This window comes from Caretta caretta, chromosome 1 (assembly GCF_965140235.1).
Source record: "Caretta caretta isolate rCarCar2 chromosome 1, rCarCar1.hap1, whole genome shotgun sequence".
Lineage (NCBI taxonomy): Eukaryota > Metazoa > Chordata > Testudines > Cheloniidae > Caretta > Caretta caretta.
This window is the reverse complement of record NC_134206.1, coordinates 209,952,550-209,976,873: the sequence shown is the minus strand read 5'-3', so window position 1 is coordinate 209,976,873 and position 24,324 is coordinate 209,952,550. Positions and strand designations below refer to the sequence as shown.

At 45.9% G+C, this 24,324-nt stretch overlaps 1 protein-coding gene across 1 annotated transcript in view; it reads left to right on the top strand.

The window, feature by feature from the left end:
* The window catches only part of MAN1A2 (mannosidase alpha class 1A member 2), a 312,951-nt gene extending 302,867 nt beyond the window's left edge, over nucleotides 1-10,084 (top strand). The window contains exon 13 of the mRNA XM_048819895.2: nucleotides 3,959-10,084. Coding sequence (XP_048675852.1) covers nucleotides 3,959-4,091 — 133 coding nt within the window. The 3' untranslated portion in view covers nucleotides 4,092-10,084. The remainder of the gene's footprint in view (nucleotides 1-3,958) is intronic.
* Nucleotides 10,085-24,324: the final 14,240 nt, after the last annotated feature.

Genomic DNA, 24,324 nt, shown 5'->3' with positions numbered 1-24,324 from the left:
TGAGATCGAGGCCACACACTGCCCTTAAAAAGAATGTCCACTTTCTCAGTGTATCTGCTCCTCACAATGCTCCTCTCAACCTCCCAATAAGGGACCATAATCTTCCGTCCAGACAGGTTGGCTTCACGCCTGTTGGTAACAATTGGAGGCAGTAGGCATTTTGGAAAAGGACACCTTAAGTGTGTGCAGCCCTTTGGTCTCACTTTTATTAAGAACTAGAGCTGGTAGAATTTTCTTAAATATTGAATTTTTGTCAAAAGTTTTTGTCAACTTCAATTTTCAATGAAAAATTAACACAAAATGTTTGGTAAAACATTTTGGGTTTTCAAACAGCTTTAGAGCTGGTTGGAATTTTTTGATTACCAAAACATTTTAATGAAATGTTGACATTTTTTAAACCTTTGAGGTTTAAAAAATCTTGAAAATGTCCTGAAAAATTTATTAGTGCTTTTTCAACCATTCCTGTCAAGAAAAATGGGAGATGGAGACATCTTCTTTGTCAGGAAAGGCTGAAGAAAAAAATCACAAACTTTCTGTTATGAAAAATAATGGCAAAATGACTATTAATCCTAAATATTTGGTTTCAAAAACTAATTGTTCTTCGAGTGATTTCACATGTCCATTCCACTCTTGAAGTCTGTGCACCCAGCGCATGGCTGTCAGAAACATTTTCCCTCAGCGGTACTCACTGGGCGGCTCAAGCACTCTCTATGCTGGGTTCTACTGACTGCTCCCTATTTGACTGTCCATGTCACTGACTGATTATTTACATATTGAATCCTTCCTCCATTGCTTTTCTCTGCTGGATTTATCCAGATTCTGGATTCCAGAACTGAATCATCATCGGTCTCATTTCTTGTTTCATTTACTCACAATGTAACTGCTTGTTGTACGTAACTGATTACTTATCATGACCACTCACTTCTCTCTTATGGCTCCAGCCTACCCTCTTCTATACATTTTCTTTTTCCTTTTGTGCCCTCTTCTTTCCATCTCCTCCCCTTGCTCTTCTCCTCACTCCACAGCTCTCCCCAACCTTTCTCTGTGAATTGGACAGTACCGCCATTCTCCCTGTCATTCAGCCTTGGTATCACCTTTTAACTCAACCCTTTCCTTTGGTCCATATGGCCAAACTATGTCTAAATCTAGCCACTTCCTCCTGCACAACATCTTTAAAAGCCAACCTCTCTTCTGTGTCCATGCTGCCCAAACTCTTGTCCAAGGTCAGATCATCTCACATCTCAACTACTGCAATCTCCTCCTCCCTTACCCTTAATGTCTGTAGCTTCACTCCCCTCAAATCCCCTCAAATGCTGTTGCTAAAATAATCTTTCTGGCTCATCACTCTGATTGTCACCCCTTCCTCTGGCTGACCCTTTTCCACTACAATCAGACTCCAAACTTCTTGTTGCATTCTAACAAAGCCCTTCTCAACCTAGGTCTGCCCTGCCTAGCCAACCTTTTATCTTACAGTAAGGTTGACTCTTGCCTTTATCATTGATGCTACCCTTGATAGCCCAGTTCCCCATATCTCAGACAAACAATTCCGTGTTTTCTCCCATGTTACACCTAACATGTGGAAAAGTTCCCAGTCAAAATCCATGAAGCCGCCATCTGACCCTCCTCCAAGTCCCTCCTCAGAAATCATCTCTTCCATAATGGACACAGTAAAATACAATCTGATTAATAGATTCCAAGGCCAGAAGGAACCATTGTGATCATCTGGTTTGACCTTCTGTATAACACAGGCCATAGAACTTCCCTTAATTAATTCCAGATTGAACTAGAGCAGAGCTGTTAGAAAAACATCCGGTCTTGATTTAAAGATTTCCGATGGCGAATTCTTAGTAAGTTGTTCCAGTGGTTAATTACCCTCATTGGTAAAAATGTGCTTCTTATTTCTAGCCTAAGTTTGTCTAGCTTCAACTTCCAGCCATTGGATCTTGTTATATCTTTGTCAGCTAGATTGAAAAGCCATCTATTGTCAAATTTCTGATCACCATGTAGGTACACGTCACCCCCTTAACTTTCTCTTTTGGCCACAGCATCTCACTGGGAGCTCATTTTCAACAGATTATCTACCATGACCCCCCAGGTCTTTTTCAGAGTCACTGCTTCCCTGGATAAAGTTCCCCCATGGTAATGGGCAGGTGGCATTATGATTGCTGCTCCTGATTGCCTAAGAATTCCACACATTCTGTTATTTGTGTTATCCTATCTCCCCCATCTCACCCTGACCTACTTGTCTCATACACTGTTGTGTGTTGTCTGTTGGGCTGTAAACTCTTAGGGGTGGGACACTGTAGTTTTCTATATGTTTGTACAGCTGCTAGAAAAATGGGGGGCTCACCTGGTTGCTACTACAATATAAATGTTAAATAATAACTCCACATTTAGCAAACTTTTTTGGGAAGTGAATAAGCTAAAATGACTAACTATTTATTAATAAAGAAAAAGAGAATGTTACTGCCTCAAAGTATTTCTAGTTCCCCAGAGACTAGAGGATGTTTCCATTTGGAGCTGACCTCAGAGGTTGTACCACACTCTGCCCAGACCTGTCTCTACACAGCTCCCAAAGGCTCAGCTCTAGTCCTCTGCTCTGGCTTCATAGGAAAATGGGTCACATGAAATCAGTTTCCTAGGAGCCACTACTCCTCCAGTTGGATCTAATTGAAGCTGCTGCCTCTCCTCAGGGGACTTGCGCTCTTAGGGTATGTGTGTACAGCAAATGAAGGTGTGATTTGCAGTGCAGGTAGGCAAGCCGAGGACATACGGAGGTCCCTTGTAGGCTTGTATTGGGGAGGCTAGCCCATTCAGAGCCTGTGCAGCTATATCTTTACTGCTATTGTTACCCTTGTTAGCTAGATTAAAGGTAGTGCAGATATGCCTACCTATGTTAAATGACACCTTCATTTGCTGTATAGAAATGCCCTTAGAATCAAGAAAATGAGTGTATATGAATCAGTAAAATAAAATTAACGATGAGGAAGAAAACACACACAACAGGCTGATTCTCTCTCTCTGTTCTGGAGATGATCTGGGGAAACGGGACAATATGGCAATTTAGAGAGAGGGGCAGCAAAACCGAGTTAGCAAAAGGAGAGAATGGTCGGAATCTTTCCTTGCTGTGTGGCACCCGTAGATCTATCCTCCTCAAAGAAATATGCACATCCTCCTGGGCTGAGCACCTTGCCTCACCAGCTCCTAAGTGATCTCTGGTAGGGTATGCAGATTTTCCCCTCAATAGCTCCAGCTTTCAATATATTAAATATTAATTTTAGTTACTTCTCAGATATGTCTCTTGCTGCTAAAACCTGAAAGTATAACTTGTGAGAGCTCTGTTTCATTCTTCTGTACCTAAAGGTGAGGCATAAACTCCCAAACAGTGTGATAGGGTCTTCTCAATGGCTGCGGTTTGTAATTAGTCTGTGAATATAAAAACTGGGCAGTGATGAGTTTTCATAGCTGCCAAGTTTTGTGCCACTTCATGTGACAGTTCATACAAATTCTGTAATGGCATATATTGCATATGTGCATATAGTTTGCATATACTGATAAATGTAAGCTTACAGTGAACACAGCCTGCCCTGAGCACTGATGACAGTAAGACATGAAGATGCACAAAACATTTTTATCTCTGGCTGGGTAGATGCTCAAGGATGTCTGGGGACATAGCTGGGTGGAAGACTTTAACTGGGTAGATGGATAGAGGGCTGCTGGGGCTCCAGGGGGATAGAATTCATGAGCTGCTGATACATGGAGCTCTTGAGGCATGGGGATTCCTGGGGGCAGGTGGGTGCTGAGGGATAGGTAGGTGTTTGAGTAGCTGGTGCGGGGAAGAGTCTGGGGCAGCTGGCTGTTGAGGGTGCAGGCACAGGCCAGCCTAGGGCCAGTATCAGGCTCCACAGCTTGTGCTTTTGCCATCCTTAAACCCCTGTTTTTCTCTTTTGATGTCCAGGTATTTGTATCTGCTTTTCTCCAATGATGACCTCCTGCCTTTAGACAACTGGGTTTTTAATACAGAAGCTCATCCCTTGCCTGTTTTACATTTAGCCAACACCACACTTTCAGGAAATCCTGCTTATCGATAAAAATAGCTCCAGGAAGAGGAGGAGAGACTGCACTCAGCTGTGTTTTGTTTACATGGACCACTTGAGACTTTAGGCTGGAGAGGAGACAGACATTTGGTTAATCTGAGTCAAGACGCAGGATGAGAAACAACCTCTGCCCCCAAAGCTCTTCAACCTGTAGATAAGTAAACACTGAAATAATTCCTTTTTATACATGACCAAAACACACTACTGGGGCATTTGCAGGGCAGAGACCTTGTGTGCTTTGAACCCAAACAACAGAGTGGAGCCTGTTATTAGATATAGAGTCCAGCAGCCAAAGGAACAATAGACTTCCTTGCCAGGGGCTGGAGTTTGCTGCTGCTGGCCTTTGCAAGAAACTGCACACTTGTCTCCTACTCAGATGGGGTGTATTCCAGAGACTAAGACATTTTTTTCTTTCTTTCTTTTTTGATGATGGCATGAGCAAAGCAACAACAAAAAAGCAACGTAACTGCACCAGCAGCACCAGGATTTGAAATTTTTTCTGTACCTGTCTGAATTTTCTAATCTGCATCAGTTTGCCGAGACTGGCAGCCATTCCCAGTGCCTCTCAGACCTTTGCCTCCTGTTCATTTACCCCCTTCATAACAAAGTCCAAAGACCTGTGAAGCACAATCACACCCAGAGAACAGTTACCAAGCATTTGTTTTTGTAATGTATTGGCAGCACTGTGCTGTTAGTTCCCCACACAAGATATGGACACAGAGCACGGAAGTCACTGCTAAGTGTCCTGTTTCCCTTGATCACCAATCCTGTCATATGGAAAGGCTACAATCCCTTATATCAGGCCTTTTCTACCACTTCCACAAAGATAACAACAACAGAAATTGCCCATCCCGGTTTATGTGGCAGACTGCATCACATTCACTGGGACACAGTTCCCTTTAGGTGAGACACAGTAGTTTGTATCGTTGCATTACATTTGTCCATGCAACCAGTGGTTTTCCTTCACTCTCACTTTTATTATTTGGACAATGTTTACAAATCCTGCTTTGTAAATCTGAAGCCTTGCCTTGTTTTTTTGAGGTGTATGGCAAGAGACCAAAACTGCCTCAGATTTGGTTTATTAAGTTTTATCTGGGCCATAAATTACCCCAATGCAAAGCCAACATGAGATTCTCTTTGGAAACATGGTAAAATCTATTACACACCAATGGAAGACGAGACATTGGTGTATACAAGATTTTATATACCACAAAGCTCTAGTGAGTAAGGCTGTGTTACCTGTATACATTTGGTCTAGTTATTACATAGTCCTGCCCTGAGTGCAGGGGACTGGACTAGATGACCTCTCAAGGTCCCTTCCAGTGCTACACTTCTATGATTTCCTCTAGACATTGCTGGCTGAAGCAACCCCACTATTCTGAGTTTAGGCCCAACAGCATGAGTTAAGGGGGTAGTGCACTTCAGTCTTCACTTACAGCATAGGTGTCCTGACTCTTGTCTACCATTACTGAGACTCTCTTCTCATCTGTAGATTAGAATTCTGTACATTCAGAAATAACTCCTGTTAACATCAGTAGGGTTTGTTTAAAGTGAGTTTCACTTGCTGCTTTAATTTCTAAACATTTCCTTTCTTACAATTTTTCTGCTTAAGTGGGCAGCTCTGTACCATGCATCCTTTCTCGCTGACAGCTTACTAGAGAAGTGTCTTAAATCAATATTGTATGCATAGGCTGCAATCAGATTGTTGGTTACGTATTTTAAGCCTTTCCTTTCCAGTCAGCTGGCAATAAAACAACCTTATAGAAGATGGCTTATTCTATTAAAAGCATATACAAGATTCATGCTATTGGCCTTTGGATCTGCCTACCATGCCTCAGTGGGTAGAACAGGGTATTACATGTAAGTCATGTATTTCCACATACCTCAGCGCCAAATTTCCAACATCTTTGAAATCTGGAGGCGTCTCCATTTTGTTTTCTGAAAATACAACAAAAGGGCAAAGTACCCCATTGTGGGCTATATTTATTTAAAGAAACTCAATCTTCAAAAGCAAATCATCTCTCACCCCTGCCCCAGCACCTTGAGAGCTAAAAAGGATTCTGCTCACCTCCTTTTTTAATCTTCTTCTTCACAGCTCCCAAGATCCTTTTCCCAGGGTGACTGTCCCTCGAGCTGAGAAAGGGCTGGATGTAGATCATCTTGAGGTGCTTCTGCCCTCTTCACACCAGCAGGATGAACATGCTGCCTTTACAGTAGTCCTGTTGTAACTATGTCAGTTCACTGCAGAGGGAAGTATTATTACCAGGCAGCCAGCCACGAAACACCTTTGTCTTTGATTTCTGTGACATTTTTAATTATTTGAGCCTGGGCTCTCAGTACTTCATTCCCCTCATGTCAGCTTAAAGAGAGGCTTAGGGTAGGTTTTGTTTTTTTTTAATGCTTTAACTGAGTTTTAAGCCCCTGAAAATGAGCTTTCTATAACGAGAACATTGCCAGAACAGGAACTACAGGATGGGATGGAGACAGGAAAGTGCAGCCTACTGTGCACTAGAATGAACTCAGCAGCCACCTTCATCTTTGGTGCACATCAGTGTCCTGCAGAACACTGTGTCCCCCAGTATGCAATGTCCCATCTTGGCCTGAGTGGCCTGGCTGCAATCTGCTCCATTTTGTATATCTAAAGTAGCGTTTAGTTTTTCCATTTTTAGTCCCCAATTCTTCAAAGCACATAAGCCTGTGGCCTTACTGCACAGACCAAGAACCGTGCATGGAGAGAGAAAATGGTAGAACCACTGACTCACGGGATGAGAATCCTAAATTTCCTTTACTCCTCTTTGATATTAATTTAAAGATTCAAAAATCATTCCCTTGTCACGGCAATTCTGATGGTGTACTCTAGTAACAAATGTTATCCAAATGATTGTCGCCAGATTGCAACTTCAGTTTAAGCGGAGGAAGAGAGAGAGTTTGAAAAACACTCAATTGCCAAGAGTTTTTATCTTAGTACTAATTACTCAATTACTGTAATTTGCAGCACTCGTAAAAAAATTAATCTGAAAAAAGTCATAGTAATGAATATAGTAAATAATTCTGATTCAAGTAATTGTTTACTTCAAATTAAAATAAACTGATTCTTTTTACTACTGCCACAAAATGTAATTTTCTAATTAGAAATTAATGACTAATTGAAGAGCTAATGCTTTTCCATTTTAATATTTTGTGGTTTAAACTGCGTTTTTCCAGTTCCAGTTTGAACCTGCACTTCATTGCCTTAGTTTTATAAGTCTCTCTGTGTCGAAGCGGGACTGAGGAAAAACCAGGAGTCTTTAGTAACAGGCTCTACCCCAGCCAACCCATACTTCTCCTGGCCAGTAGAAGCACGGAATGGCTGCCAGTCTCTTCAGAGAAAGGTCAAGGACAGAATTCTGGAGTCCCAAAAATAGAAACACCAAATATCTCACTGATGTTTACTCTTTTCCCATCCCACTGGTTTGAAATACAGAACCACCACTCAAATTAATTGCCTGTGTAAGTCTCACTGGGGTTAATTCACTGCCACAAGAAGTATTTGAATTTAGGTCCTGAGCCGCTTCATGGCAAGAGGTACATCCCAGTCAGATGTATAGTAGTGCCATTTCTCCTGTGTGTAATCATGCAACAGGTTCTAAATAAAGAACATTTGCTTCCTGTCATCTAGTTATCCCAGCGTCTGCTGGTTGCTATCATATCCCAGTTTAGAATGCAATCGCCCATCTTCCTCAGCGTGCTGCCTCCTTTTAATGTGCGGCCTCCTTCTAAAGTAATACATTTTGTGAACTAATTGCTGTACCCTTCGTGCATTGCAGCATTCTGGGCTGTCCCCAGAGCAGAATGAGTTTGGCTGTCGTGAGTTCTGAGCAGGATGTCCGTAATAGCCAGACATGGATGCTCAAGCATCCATCTTGTTTTCCTGACTTCAGGTGGTAGGCTTTTTCTCAGCCCTTTTCAGAGCTGGGATACTGACCTGTAGCATGGAGTTAGCTGCAACCAAGAGCTCAAGCTCTGTTTTCTCTTGAGTACATGTGGCATACTAGGACATTGTCACTTTCATTCTGTTGCTGCTGTTTTACAGACTTTTCTGAAGGTATAGATACTTAACAGAGTGATATTTTAGTGTTAGTTGACTCCAAGTCTTGTGCTATATCTTCTAACCGAACAAACACATAGTTCTGGCTTTCATTCAAGTGGCTGCTGTCTTGGTTTGCAATTTCTACAGCACTCTGTGTTCTTACAGGAAGAAACAAGAGCGGAAAACAAAGTGTACACTTGTGGCAAACTGGCTTTGCGAAACAGCCTGGAGATCCCAAAACTGTCTGTTTTCTGTTTGCCTGCACTCAAGGTACGAATGTGCAATCCACATCCCAATCAGGCCTCTGTAGGCCGGGATCCACCAAGAGCAAAGGCATTATTTTTAACATTTTGGGCCTGATTTTCAGAAGGGCTGAACATCTGCAATTCCCAGTGACGTAGCTGGAGTGGTGGGTGCCCAGCACAGCTGACAGTTCCCTTCTTGGCTTTGCTCCATTTACTCAATAAAGCTAAAAGGACATTCCAGCTGCTCACTTACTGCACAAAATGCTCCTTAAAACTCTCACGGAAGACTTTTGTATATACAATTGTAGCTATTCTGGAGATCCAGAGAACAAACCTGAAGTCAGTGGAAAGTCAGAGAGAGTTCTGTGGTTCCCAAGTCAGCTCAGGGTGTTTAGGTTCCTCTGCTCCAAACCTTAAAAGATGATAAGCCTCCATGCACTGCCCCTGTTACTTCTCATTCCTTGATGCACACTCTGAACCAGTGTTGTCCAAACTTTTGAATGCTGGAAAATGAAACAAATCACACTCTTCCGGGAGCCCCACCATGTGTTGTTAAAGCCTACAGATCTTAATTTATACACCATCTGGGCTCCTACCTAGTTCTTCATGCTTCTCCCCCTTGTCTCTTTTGGAAATGCTGGTGTAGAGCTTCATCATAGGATATTTCCTCTCCTTCCCCACCTATTGTGGTGAGCAGTGAAATGGTTAACAATATGGACATTTAAAGCATCATCACTGGGATCTGAATTAGCATTCATTGAAATGCATGGGGCAGTTCACACTTCAGAGCTATTCTTTTGTGCTCTCTACCAACTCAGGCAGACATCTCTGCATTACTTACACTTAGGGTATGTCTACATATAAGCCACTACAGCTGCACCACTCTGGCGCATCAGTGAAGACACTATCTCCCATCAGCGTAATTACTCCACCTTCCCAAGAGGCGATAGCTGGGTCGACGGCAGTATTCTCCTGTCAACCTAGCCCTGTCTACATCAGGGATTAGGTCAGATTAACTGCATCGCTCGGGGTGTGGATTTTTCACAACCCGAGCAATGTAGTTATACTGACCTAATTTCCGAGTGTAGACCAGGCCTTACTCCATGTTTCTAAGGTTTTCGCCACAGCCATAACACCTAGAGATTGACTTCTTATTTTAAGGAAATGAAAACGGATGCTCTGGAGGACAAATGGTCTGACTGCACTCCCACCTTCCACCAGTCCTTCGCATGCCATGGTTTGGGAAACAGTACTCTGACCCAAAGTGCAGATTGGGCTGTCATACTGAGAGCAACCTGAGCTCTACTACTGGTTAATGAGTGCACCGTTCTATAAGGGAGGACAAGCACTGGCTTCTACAGCTGCTTTACAGTTGCCCAGAAGGTTGGGAACCACTACAAGCTAGAGGGAATACTGCACGTTTAGTCAGTATCTGTTGTCTTCAATCCTTGTCACTCTTGGTGGAAGTTGCACTGTTGTTCTGCCGCACTCACTTTGCATAAAATTCACAGATTATTTTTCCTCTGAAATAACAGAGGGGCAAGAGACAACCTTCAGATCTGGGAACCTTCTGGCAGCCTCCAACCTGGTGCCCTGCATATGTACTTTTTACAGATGAAAAGTAATATTGTATATAAAAAATATCAAATAAAGAATGTCTTGAAGTGAAAAAAGACATGTGCTGTGTTCTTATCCTCCGTTCCTAGCAAGAGGCCGAGGCACTGAGCGGTGGACTGGTTTTCATTTTGCAGTCCTCCTGGCGCCGTAGCATCCCACTCAACCAGTGTAGCCCGGCACCTCCTCTCCAGCGTTAAACATTCTTCAAAGTCCACTATTTCAAAACTAAGGTTCCCACCTCTCTTGGCTACCGTTAACAAATGATTTCCAAGTTTGGAGTCTGTACAGGATGCAATCAAGCATACAGCGGCCTGGGCTTGTCATTTTACACAGTTATGTCTTAAATTTTGATGTTTATGTTTGAAAAGAAAAGAAATTATCTAGGACCTGACACTGTGCTGGAACAGCAGATGAACTGGCCATGATGTGTCCTCCATGGGGAGAAAAGTCAGTTCTTAGTTATTATTTAAATGTTATGCATGTGGGGAACAGATACAGATTGGAATAATTTCCCTATACACCCTCTGCAGAAATACAGAACAATTTCACTTGAACCACAACCACAGTCTGTGCACTGCAGTACAGTGAACACATTTTGGATTCTACTTCATTCCACTTCAAAATAAAAGCAGGTAACATTTAGCACTTAAAATGGTGATTTTTAAGCATTAAACAATGTAACCTAGCATCCCATACCTCATCACGCTCCACCTTAACCCCCTGGCATCCCTCCCCCATACTACCCCACATGGACAGCAACCCACCGCTCTGCACCACACTGCCATGCACACCACTCCAGCAACACTCCATCCCCACACCACATTCCTACAGCACCTCACCCTGCTGAGCCTCAAGCTCGTGGCACACACACACACACCCCAACACCCAACTCAGTACCCCCCCCCATGCCTCAAGATACCTTATCCACATGGACCCATCCGTCTGCATCCCAACTCTAAAGCACCCCCACCTATGCGCATCACAACCACATGGCATTTGACCCCATGCCCACAGCACCCCCTAGTTAATCCAACCCACTTAGGACCCTGCACCCCCTCCCCCCAGCACCCTACACTGATAGCACTGTACACCCGCAGAACTTCACCACCACATATCCAAGCTCCAGGCATTTCACGCCAGCCTCCTTCCCTCCTCCCCCTCGCAGCATACCACCACCCTGCATCCAACCCCACCCCCCAGAGCAAAGCTCTGCCCATCCACCCAACAGCCATTTGCTCTAGCCCTACAGCACCCAACCTCCACAGTGCCCTGTGTCATCCCTCCCCTGTAGCAACCTGTATCTGGGCACCAGTCCCAGGACACCCTGGCGACATGCACGTCACCTCCCCAGCACCATCCCCCAATACACTCCACCCACGGACACGACAGCCCATCTCTATGTCAGCCCACCATTTGCCATCCCCTCACCTCAGTATGTCACTGCCCTGATACTCCACCCCTGTACACCCCACTTGCATGGCTCTGCTTGGTAACCAAATCCCCAGACCTTTGTTCCCTTAACAGCCTGCACCCCTCCACATCAGCACCACATACCCATGATATCCCAACCCCCAGCACACCACCCCCATGGCATGCCACTTCCACACCATACTCCTACAACTACCCCATGACTGTGCACCACAGCCCCATAGCACTGCCCCCCCTTGCATGCCACATCCACTCCCCCAATACCATAGTCCCACTTGCCACAGCACTCCACATCACAGCACCCCATCGCTATGGCAACTCATCCCCTGCCCCCACTCCCACAGCCCCCCACCACTTCCAGGGCACCCTCCCTTCCACCCCCACTCCTTGTGCCCCAACCATGCTACTTCCTACCATCGGCACACCATCTCCATGGCACATCACCCCCTTGAACCTCCGAGCCCTGCAGCCTACCCCAGTGCACCACATCCCTACAATACCCAACCTTCTGCACCTACCCATGGAACGCCAACGCCTGCATCTCACCCTCTCAGTGCCCAGCCCCTTGTACTCCCCTACAGGTTTCCCCTGTCGTGTGCAGTTCTGCGGTTGCCATCTCTCGTGCAATAGGGAGGCTGGAGCCATTTTAAGAGTACTGCGAGGGGAGGGCTTCCATTCATGCCAAGTCACTCCTGTCATGGGGGAGGTGTGTTTTGTTTAAGTGAATTGTCAGTGGTATGTCAATTGTGTTCCAGCTTCAACGGGCTAGAGGGGAACAGGCAACATAAAACACCTAAGGCCAAATTACTACCAGGTGAAAACCTGTGGGGGAAAAAGCAGTGCCTGTCCCTGTGTACTACTAAGATTAACCAGCAGTTCGGTCATCTTCCATCCAAGGGCTTCCACTGTGCAAAGCAGCAGTAGGCAAGTGGTGGGGTGGTATATATGTGTCCATTAGCAAGGCTGTACAGTTGACTATCTGAGGGAAGATTAAACCCTGTTTTTTTAGCATTGGGACAACCCTGTATGGGGCATATTTGCTCCTATATTTATAAATAGGCTATAGCATTCACAATGAGTGTGCCCCCATATCCAGTTCTTGCACAAGCCAGCATCACATGCGCCCCAGGTAGGCCTTTCAGCAAACCACCAGGAAGGCAAAGCAATGGAAAACCCAGAAAACCATTTCAGTGAAGAATATTTAATCTGCAGGGAGATTCAGCCACACAACACCTGCCCACGTGTTCCAGACGATGCAGTGTAAAAGGGTTTATTTGTGGCTCGGCTCACACAGAGAAGAAGGCCCATTCTCCTGGCTGGCCTGTTAACCACTCCCATATCCCCTGTGCATACAGATTCTGAGGTACTCTTGATAGAATCCAGGATTTTGAGTTTAGGGTTTATTTTGAGGAGAAAAAACCAGCTGGTCCTTTTATTAAATGAATATCTATCAGGATTAGAGCCCTAGTAAACAGATACAGAACTCATCAGAGACATTCCCAGTCCAATATCCATTTCCACAGTTGCTGTAACCTGTCTGTGGCATTTCAGTGAACTGGTGAAAGAGGGAGGGAAAATGCCGAATGAATCTGGGGGAGATTTTTTCAGAAGCCAGCTCGATGCAGGGAAGGTGGTCCAAGTTTTTTCCTTTGGAGCCATTCCACCTCCAAATATTGTTAAACTAATTCTCCACTCTGTTACATAAGTGTAACATTGCTGAAATAAGTGGTGTTACACTGGTGTAAAACCAGTGTGAGAGTGGAGAATCAGGCTCCATAACCAATTGTTTGCTTGCCCCCTCCCCTTTGTCATCTAGTTTCCTTCCCTTAAGTCCTGGGATGTCTGGGTCAGCTCCTCTTGACTTGAGACAGCACTTCCCAACTGGGCTGGATAGCAGCGTAGTCTCTGGTAAGGTGTTACTCACACCTTCTTGTCAACTGTCTGTAATGGGCCACTCTCTTACCACTTCAGAAGTTTTTTTTCGTCCCTTGGTATCCTGCTGTTAATTGATTTCTCTCATTAGACTGACCTAACACTTGCTAAAGCAACCCCCATCCTTTCATGTATTTATACCTGCTCCTGTATCTTTTACTTCATACATCTGATGAAGTGGGTTCTAGCCCACGAAAGCTTATGCCCAAATAAATTTGTTAGTCTCTACGGTGCCACAAGGACTCCTCGTTTTTTTGCTGATACAGACTAACACGGCTACCACTGAAATCTGGTAAGAGGAAATGCTTCAGCCTCTTCTCTCCTTTTCCTTTCTGTTCCTCCTTGATTTCCTTTTCTTTCCTTCTCTGTGTCTATCACTCTACTCCATCAAGCTCCACATTGCAGACAGCACAAACAGATTTTGAGAGTTCTGCAGTATTTCCCCAGCAACACCAGGCTCCCAGGACTTATCAGAGGGCAACTCTTCCTATCACTATTATTCATCCAATTGCCAGGTACCCCACAGAACGGGGAAGAGACATGACCCCTACTCCACAAAGCTTAAACTCCAAATTAGCAAGACAAACAGTGGAGATGGGAAGGAGTTGCAAGCAGAAGGGATGCTAGACATGTGGCTTCTTAGTCTTTTCCTCTCATCTTGCCCCATCTGACCTTGTGTTCAGGCCTCCCTACTCCCCCTTAATAACCTCTGCACCCAGCCGACAGAGTTAAGGCTGAATGTGGACACCAGTTGGTAAAACTGACAAATTGGATGGTGCCTGTCATTTACTAAAAGAAAAGGAGTACTTGTGGCACCTCAGAGACTAACCAATTTATTTAAGCATAAGCTTTCGTGAGCTACAGCTCACTTCATCGGAGTTTGTTAATATCTTCTGTATTTTCCACAGTATGCATCTGACGAAGTGCCACAAGTACTCCTTTTCTTTTTGCGAATACAGACTAACACGTTTGTTACTCTGAAACCTGTCATTTACAACTTATACACAGTAGGCTGCAGGGTTGTTACTAGCAGGTACCAGATATAGACTGTACCAGATATAGACTGGCTATAAAGCCTCCTTCTGAGAGACATACACACCAGATATATTCACTATGAGATCCTTTAACGCACAGCCAGGTATGGCTGAGGTCAGCTTAAATAAGGCATGTTACACACAGTGCCACCTAGTGGCTGAACAGTATAATACAGCTTTGCATGCCATTACACCGGGGTTCTCATACTTCATCGCACCGCGGAACGCCTTCTGACAACAAAAATTACTACACGACCCCAGGAGGGGGGACTGAAGCCTGAGCCCACCTGAGCCCTGCTGCCCCTGATAGGGGGGCCAAAGCCGAAGCCCAAGGGCTTCAACCACAGGCAGTGGGCCTGTAATCTGAGCCCTGCTGCTCAGGGCTGAGGCCTTCAGGCTTCAGCTTCAGGGTCTTTGGCCCCGGCCCCCGGGTCCCAGCAAGTCTAAGACAGCCCTGGTGACCCCATTAAAATGGGGTCATGACCCACTTTGGGGTCACAACCCACAGTTTGAAAACTGCTGCATTACATCTCCCTCTTAAAGTTCTACCTTCCTACCATTTACAATATTTACATTATCATGTTGCCTTTGAAGTTCGGCACATATCAGTCTGATAAGTGTCTCCGAATCATACTGGTGTTCTTACTACATGACCCGAAAACGTAACAACTTGGACATCTGCCTGTCCATTAGTTGCAATGAATCGGTGTGGTGGGTTTGGAATCCTCGAGTTGTCTTCGTCATCATTTGGAAAGATCATTAAGTGGTCCACCGAAACCCTCAGCAATTTTCAAGTGGTCCTTGGGGGGGGGGGGGGGGGGAGTTTGAGAACCAGTGGACTAGGTGAAATGCATGGACATGTCACTTGCCCATGTGACTCCAAATTCCATCATGTTGCTGTAATTTTCCACAGTAAGAACAATGGGTTTCCCTCCACATGGCAGAGGATATAAAAGCCCCTGGAAACCCCTCAATTTAGCCTCTGTCCTGCTCCAGCCTCTCTTCTGCTCAGACCTCTGTAGCATGGGGCACGGGTCACTTGCTGGAGGATTCGCTGTTCTTTGAAGTATTTAAACCATGATTTGAGGACTTCAATAGCTCAGACATAGGTGAGAGGTTTTTCACAGGAGTGGGTGGGTGAGCTTCTGTGGCCTGCGTTGTGCAGGAGGTCAGACTAGATGATCATAATGGTCCCTTCTGACCTTAGTATCTATGAATCTATGAATCTGCCATCTGTAGAGTTTGCACTGTGGATTGTTCTGAGTAACAAACTGTAGAAGTCAGCAGTTTCTGTTGAACTCTCCACTGCCAGTTTCATTCACGTGATCTGGGCACTGAAGTCTTTTTCTTTATGACAGCTGGATTTATCCAGCTTTTTTCTCCATCCAGTTTGACATGAACACAGTCACCTGGTTCTATGACCTGATGGTTCTCTGAATGACATCTGTTGTAAAAGTGTTTTTTAAGCTCTCTTAGCCTTTTATCTAGTTTGGCTCCTCTCTTCATGTCTGGCCACTTCGGAGATAAGTTATTTTCCAAAGTTGGAACAGTAGTTCTTGGAGTGCTTGCCCATGTCCATTCCAATGTAGGTATGTGTTCACCCCCAGTACCATTGCCAGAAAGTTTTCCCTCAGAGATATCCGTCAGGTCAGCTCTGGTGCCTCCTGGAGTCATGCTCTCATAATGCTGGTATAAAGTGTCCTGTCAACCTGCAGCCCTCTCAGTTCCTTCTTAACGCCCAGGACGGTCGCTGGAACTACCTTGTCCTTGCATTTGCAAGTACTCCTTCAGTGGACTTTTATTCTACCCACTGTATTATGTGACGGGGCAAGGCCAGATGTCTATAGAAAAGTAGTCAGAGACAGATATATTAGCCCCAGGCTAAACAAATCCCTGTTACCAGGATAAGTAAATGGCACCTGCTCCAGGTCAATTAAGACACCTGGGGCCAATTAAGAACTTTCCAGAAGGCAGGGAGAATGCTAGGTTGATTGGGACACTTGAAGCCAATCAGGGGCTGGCTGAAACTAGTTAAAAGCCTCCCAGTTAGTCAGTTGGGTGTGCATGTCAGGAGCTATAGGAGGAAGCTGCACTGTCGGAGGAACTAAGCAGTACAAACCATATCAGGCCCAAGGAAGGAGGCCCTGAGGTAATGGTGAAGGAGATATTGAGTAGGGGCTGCTGTGGGGAAGTGGCCCAGGGAATTGTACGTGTCCTATTTCCAAAAAGTCAGCTACCATAGCTGCTACTATTAGGGTCATAGAATCATATAATATCAGGGTTGGAAGGGACCTCGGGAGATCATCTAGTCCAACCCCCTGCTCAAAGCAAGACCAATCCCCAATTTTTGCCCCAGATCCCTAAATGGCCCCCTCAAGGATTGAACTCACAACCCTGGGTTTAGCACGCCAATGCTCAAACCACTTAGCTATCCCCCCCGCTAGCAGGGAATTGACTTGACTTCACAAGGAAGGCCGTTTTTGAAGCAAACATCCGACCCCAAGCCTGGAAGGTTGGGCACCCCAACCACTGGGGAGTGCTAGGTGGAAAAGGGGGAGGGGGCTGAAAACCAGTGGGGACCCCAGAAGGAAGGGATTGGCCTGAGTGGGGGGAACTCTGGGACTAAACCCCCTAACCCCTGGGATAGGGGAGTGATTAGAAGCAATTATAGATGTTATGCATGTGGGGAGTGGGGACACGTAGCAGCACAGTGTCCCAGCACTGAGGAGCCTATGCAATGTAACTTGGGGGATTGGGAGGTCCCATGCTGCCTTATCCACCTCACGCGGGTCGCATTAGCCCCGCATAATTACACCAGGCCAGTGAGGATAAATGGAGCAGAGACTACAGCGCTTGTGGACTCTGGGAGTGGTATCACCCTCATATCGGGTAAGCTGGTAAAAAGTAGTCAGCTGCTGCAAGCCAAATGCGTAGCAGTGACGTGCATGCATGGGGCCGTGAGCCATTACCCCACCATCCCAGTGGAGATAGAGGTTCAGGGAAACCCCATTGAGGTGACCGTGGGCGTAGTTCCTAAACTTCCATATCCTGTAGTCATTGGGAGGGACTATTCAGGGTTTGATAATTTACTCCCCCCGGAGAGGCTGGAGGGAGGTGGGGACCCTGAGGACAGCGACTCATCTCCGGGGGAATGTCAACCCCCAATGTTCGCTGAGATTTCTCAGGATCTGTTCTCAGCCCCACAAAAGACCTGGAAGACAAAAAAGAGAGGAAGGCCGTGAAGGCCTTGGGAACCCGGATCCTGACCCAGGGCCAGAAGATTGCCCTAGTAGGCAGATGGACACCAGCAGCCAACAGAGAAACTTCCACCCCAGTAGGTGAGCCGGAGGCCGCCCCCAGCTGTGATGGCAGCGAGCCGTTGGAAGAAGCAGAAGCTGGCTCCTGGGAGTTTGGGCAGGTTAGTCCCGGGAGAGAGACTTTTCGGCGGGATCAGGCGGAGGACCCCAGATATGATAACGCCAGGAAAGAGGTGGCCGAGATCGATGGGATACCCGTGGATGGGAAGGTCTGGGATCCTGGACCTTACTTTATAGTGAAGAAATATCTCCTGTACCGCGTGGTGCAAATGCAGGAGCAAGAGATACAACAACTTCTGGTGCCACGAAAACATCAAAAAGCCATATTGAGTCCCACCCACTGTCACCTATTTGGAGGACACCCAGGGATAGAGAAAACCCAGGCACGGATCCTGCGGAGGTTCTTCTGGCCAGGAGTACACAAAGATGTCTGACTATACTGTAGCTCTTGTCCAGAGTGTTAGTTATATAGCCCTCGCCCGCACTTGCGGGCTTCTTTGATACCTCTTCCAATAATAGAGGTTCCTTTTGAATGCATAGCCATGGATCTGGTAGGTCCCCTAGAGAAGACAGCTCGGGGCCACCAACATGTGCTTGTTGTACTGGACTATGCAACCCGGTACCCGGAAGCTGTTCCCCTCCGCAACACAGTTTCCAAGACAATAGCTAAGGAGCTAAGTACAGATCTTTGCCCGAGTTGGGCTACCCAAGGAGATATTGACTGATCAAGGGACACCTTTCGTGTCCAAGTTGATGAAAGTTCTCTGTTCGTTGCTCCATGTACAAGCCCTATGGACCTCTGTATACCACTCGCAAACAGATGGCCTTCTGGAAAGATTCAGTAGGACCCTCAAGGCCATGATCAGGAAAGTGATGAGCCGGGATGGGAAAGATTGGGATACCCTATTGCCTTACCTCATGTTCGCCATCCGGGAGGTTCTGCAAGCCTCCATGGGTTTCTCTCCATTCGAACTACTATATGGGCGCCACCCTCGGGGCATATTGGATATAGCCAGAGAAGCCTGGGAAGAGGAGCCAAATCCCGGAAGGAACATAGTCGAGCATGTACTGTAGATGAGAGATCGCATAGCCCGAGTTACGCCCATTGTACGGGAACACTTGGAGACAGCACAGGAGACCCAACAAACCCATTATAACCACCAAGCAAAGCTTTGACGGTTCCAACCAGGGGATCAGGTGATGGTACTGGTGCCCAAAGCAGAAAGTAAACAGTTGGCCCAGTGGCAGGGACCCTACGAAGTAATCGAAGCCATGGGAGAGGTGAACTATAAGGTGCGGCAGCCAGCCAGAAACCGGAGCAAATTTACCACATCAATCTTCTAAAACCTTGGCATGAAAAAGAGGCATGCTTACTCACCCAGAAGACCCTTCCCCAGGAGGATAATTTACATGAGCAAGTGAGGATATCACCCGACTTGACACCGATCCACAAGATCGAGGCAGCCGACATGATTAATCGCCACCGAGATGTGTTCTCTACAAAATCGGGCCAGAAAACTGAGACCTATCACCACATCCGCACGATTCCCGGAGCCAAAGAAACGTTGAGACCCTACTGAACCCCAGTAGTCAAAAGAGAAGAAATCAAGGCCGAAGTAAAGAAAATGTTAGAATTAGGGATTATTGAAGAATCTTACAGTCAGTGGTCCAGTCCAATTGCTCTAGTGCCTAAACCTGACGATACCACAAGAATCTGTAATGACTTTCGCTGACTGACTGAAATATCCCAGTTTGATGCATAGCCCATACCATGCATCGACAAACTGGTTGACCAACTGGGTAGTGTCCGATTCTTGACTACGCTGGATCTGACAAAAGGGTACTGGCAGATTCCTCTGACCAAAGAAGCTGAAGAAAAGACAGCATTCTCCACCCCGGATGGGCTATTCCAGTACACCGTCCTCCCTTTTGGGCTACATGGGGCCCTGGCCACATTCCAGCGCCTCATGGATAAGCTGCTGCGCCCCCATACTAGTTATGCAGCCGCATACCTAGATGATGTCATCATCCATACACCAGACTGGGGGACCCACTTGGAGAAAGTGGAGGCAGTACTAATCCCGCTAAATGCGCCATAGGGCTAGCAGAGGCTAGGTACCTGGGATATATTTTAGGCAGGGGCATAGTGAAGCCCCAAACAAATAAAATAGAGGTGATTCAAAACTGGCTCCAGCCGACCCGAAAGAAGCAGGTCCGCACATTCCTAGATATGGTAGGCTACTACCGATATTTTATTCCCCACTTCGCCACTAGGGCAAGTCCCCTAACAGACCTGGTGAAGGCCCGAGGTCCTGACATGGTGAAGTGGACTGACGCAGCAGAGGGGGCGTTCACAGACCTTCGGACAGCCCTCTGTAATGACCCCGTACTCATAGCCCTGGACTTTAATAGGATCACAAGTCAGCAGGTGCTCCTGAGCCGGTATGATTTTAATTCCTGGGACTCTGTGTTGAAATTTAACGAGCTACTACCACATGAGTCTGGGTGTGAATTTGCAGCTCTAGTGGAGGAAGGCAAATCTGTGGTAAGGGCGGCCCTGCAGGCAGCATTGGACTGAGCAGACTCTGCAGCCCGATCCATGGCCTCAGCAGCAGCAATGCACAGAAGCTCTTGGCTTCAATCCTCAGGCTACCTCCTTAGGTTCATTAGACATTACAAGAATTTGTAGACATTACTTCCTTTCAAGGGTACATCATGCTTTTCCAAGCAGACAGACTGTAAGCTGCACAGCCTAAAGGACTTGAGGGCCACCCTGAAGTCCCTAGGGTTGTGTACACCAACTCCCTCTAGGAAACATTATAAGCCTCAACCGGCTATCGTTTCTTCCTGCCACCCGCCTGCCAAGACTATAATATAAGGAGGAGCAGGGGCTTTCAGAGAAGACCTCTGCCCCAGGTAGCTAGTTTGGAGCCAGTTCACAAAGTGCTTTTAGGGAGCAGAAAACTGTCCTCTAGAGCCACCTACCTGACAAAGTGGAAAAGGCTCTTGATCTGGTCTACACAGAAAGGTGTCTCACCCACACAGTCAATACTGCCATTCATTTTAGACTACTTACTCCACCTGAAAAGCAAGGGCTAACTGTTTCATCTATTAGGGCCCATCTGGCGGTAATCTTAGCCTTCCATCCCTGGGTGAATGGCTGTTCTGTTTTCTCAAACTACATCTGTAATCGATTTCCTAAGGGTCTTGAGAGACTGTACCCCTTGGTATGGCAACCAATCCCTTCCTGGGACCTCACCTTGGTATTGGCAAGACTGACAGGACCTCCATTTGAACCATTGGCAACATGCTCACTGCTCCACCTGTCATAGAAGATGTCCTTCCTGGTGGACATTACTTCTGCCAGAAGGATCTCGGAGATATGGGCCCTCATGTTAGAACCACCTTATATGGTATTCTTCAAGGACAAGGTCCAATTGCGCTGGCATCCAGCCTTCCTTCCAAAGGTGGTCTCCCAATTCCATAGGAACCAGAATATCTTCCTTCTGGTCTTCTATCCGAAATAACATGCCAACAGAGAGGAACAAAGGCTCCACTATCTGGACATTAGATGTGCACTAGTCTTCACTTAGAAAGGAGTAAATCATTTCAGAAATCCGCTCAACTTTTCATAGCCATTTCAGACAGGATGAAGGGTCTCCCATCTCAGCCTAGATGGGAGACCCTTCCTGCATCACTTCCTGTATCTGCTCATGCTACGACCTTGCAAAGATCTCTGCTCCCCCTGCCCTAACGGCACAGTCCACGAGGGCCCAAGCATCTTTGGCAGCATTTCTGGCACAAGTTCCTATCCAGGACATTTGTAGAGCGGCAACGTGGTCATTAGCTCACACTTTCACATCTCACATGCCATCACCCAACAGGCTAGAGATAATGTTGGGTTTGGCTGAGCAGCAGTACAATCAGCATACCAATAACTTTGAACCCTCCACCTGCGCAACTGCTTGGGAGTCACCGACATTGGAATGGGCATGAGGAAGCTCTCAAAGAAGAAAAAAACATTACTGACTTTCCATAACTGACGGAAAACTTTCCAGCAGCAGTGTCTGAGGCGAGCACACACCTACATGAGCAACACATCTCAAAGAACAACAGTTACGGCAAGGTAACTAACTGTTTTTTCTGTTTTCTTTCCATTAGGAATTGTGTTGGACTGTATCCAGTAGCTGCCATTGGTATTGATCGGTAGCTTAGAAGAGCAAGGAATGGATTTTCTGGTTGTAGGATTTTCTTGGCTCTTTGCAGAGCTAGCTCAGCCTCTCCATCCGCTTGTGGGTAATATAGGCTGCTAGTAACATGATCAAAATTATATTTCCTGCAGAATGACTTAAATTCTGCTGCAGTGAATTGTGGTCTATTGTCATCACTAGTTGGTCTCGAATACTGAAATGAGCAAAAGTGCACTTCATGATAATATGGTCTCTTCCAGCCTCCAACTCTATGACTGCTGTCTACTGCAGACTTTAGTACTTTTTTTGGTTGTTTTTTTGCAGTGTAAATGGCTTTTGCTGGCAACTTTTTACATCATCTTTTAAGGTAGAATAATAGAGAATCATAGGACTGGAAAGGACCTTGAGAGGTCATCTAGTCCAGTGCTACTCAAAGTGGTGGTCCGCGGATTGGTGCCGGTCCGCGAGCCATTGGCTGCCAGTCTGCACGTACTTTGGAAAAAAAATTGCCGGTCCCCCACATCAGATAGCTTGAGAAGCACTGATCTAGTCCACTCCCCTGCACTAGTCAAACAGCAACTTGAAAAACCTGAAACTAGCTTAGAAATTGTAGACAGCATGAAGGCTGAAAGTCATTATCATAAAACTCCTGAGGCAATGAGAGAGAACTCTTAGGCTAAAAGAAAAGGAGTACTTGTGGCACCTTAGAGACTAACCAATTTATTTGAGCATGAGCTTTCGTGAGCTACAGCTCACTTCATCGGATGCATACCGTGGAAACTGCAGCAGACTTTATATACACACAGAGAACATGAAACAATACCTCCTCCCACCCCACTGTCCTGCTGGTAATAGCTTATCTAAAGTGATCATCAAGTTGGGCCATTTCCAGCACAAATCCAGGTTTTCTCACCCTCCACCCCCCCACACACAAACTCACTCTCCAGCAGGAGTCCTGAGTTTGTGTGTGGGGGGGTGGAGGGTGAGAAAACCTGGATTTGTGCTGGAAATGGCCCAACTTGATGATCACTTTCCTGCTGGAGAGTGAGTTTGTGTGTGGGGGGGTGGAGGGTGAGAAAACCTGGATTTGTGCTGGAAATGGCCCAACTTGATGATCACTTTAGATAAGCTATTACCAGCAGGACAGTGGGGTGGGAGGAGGTATTGTTTCATGTTCTCTGTGTGTATATAAAGTCTGCTGCAGTTTCCACGGTATGCATCCGATGAAGTGAGCTGTAGCTCACGAAAGCTCATGCTCAAATAAATTGGTTAGTCTCTAAGGTGCCACAAGTACTCCTTTTCTTTTTGCGAATACAGACTAACACGGCTGTTACTCTGAAACCTGTCATTATTCTTAGGCTAAGAGGGACAAATATGAGTCAAACACTAAAGCCTTTCAGCCTACATGCACAAGTGTGGAAAAATTCATAGCCCAACAGATGTATGTTTTGCCATAGGCACAAGGCATAATAAAGGCATAAAATATGGACATTTTGCAGCTGTTTGCCACACCAAAGCAATGGGGGAGCTGACTAATAGTACAGATAATGAAGAGCTACTGTTTCTGGGATCTATCATGTCTGATGACACAGAGCTTGCCTGGAGAATGAAAGTGAATATTCATGGAAAGACTATTGAATTTAAAATGTACTCAGGAACAGGCTCATGGCAGTCATTTCCCATTTTGTACGTTTGCAATTGATTGTTCCTTCCTAAGTAGAGTACTTTGCATTTGTCCTTACTGAATTTCATCCTGTTTACTTCAGACATTTCTCCAGATCATTTTGAACTTTCATCCTATCTTCCAAAGCTCTTACAACTCCTCCCAGCATGGTATTGTCCGCAAACTTTATTTGTGCTCTCTCTATGCCTTTATCTAAATCATTTATAAAGATATTGAAGAGAACAGGATCCAAACTGATCCCTGCGGACCCCTACTTGTTATGCCCTTCCAGCTAGACTGTGAACAACTTATAACTACTCTCTGGGAATGGTTTTCCAACCAGTTATGCACCCACCTTATAGTATCTCCATCTAGGTTATATTTCCCTAGTTTGTTTATGAGAGGGTCATGCAAGACAGTATCAAAAAGCCTTACTAAAGTCAAGATATCACACATCTACTGCTTCCCCTCATCCACAAGGCTTGTTACCCTGTCAAAGAAAGAGATTAGGCTGGTTTGACACGATTTGTTCTTGACAAATCCATGGTGTTACTCATCACCTTATTATCTTCTAGGTGTTTACAAACTACTGAATTATTTGTTCCATTATCTTTCCGGGTACTGAAGTTAAGCTGACTGGCCTGTAATTCCCCAGGTTGTCCTTATTTCCCTTTTTATAGATTGGCATTATACTTGCCCTGTTCAAGTCCTCTGGAATCTCCCCTGTCTTCC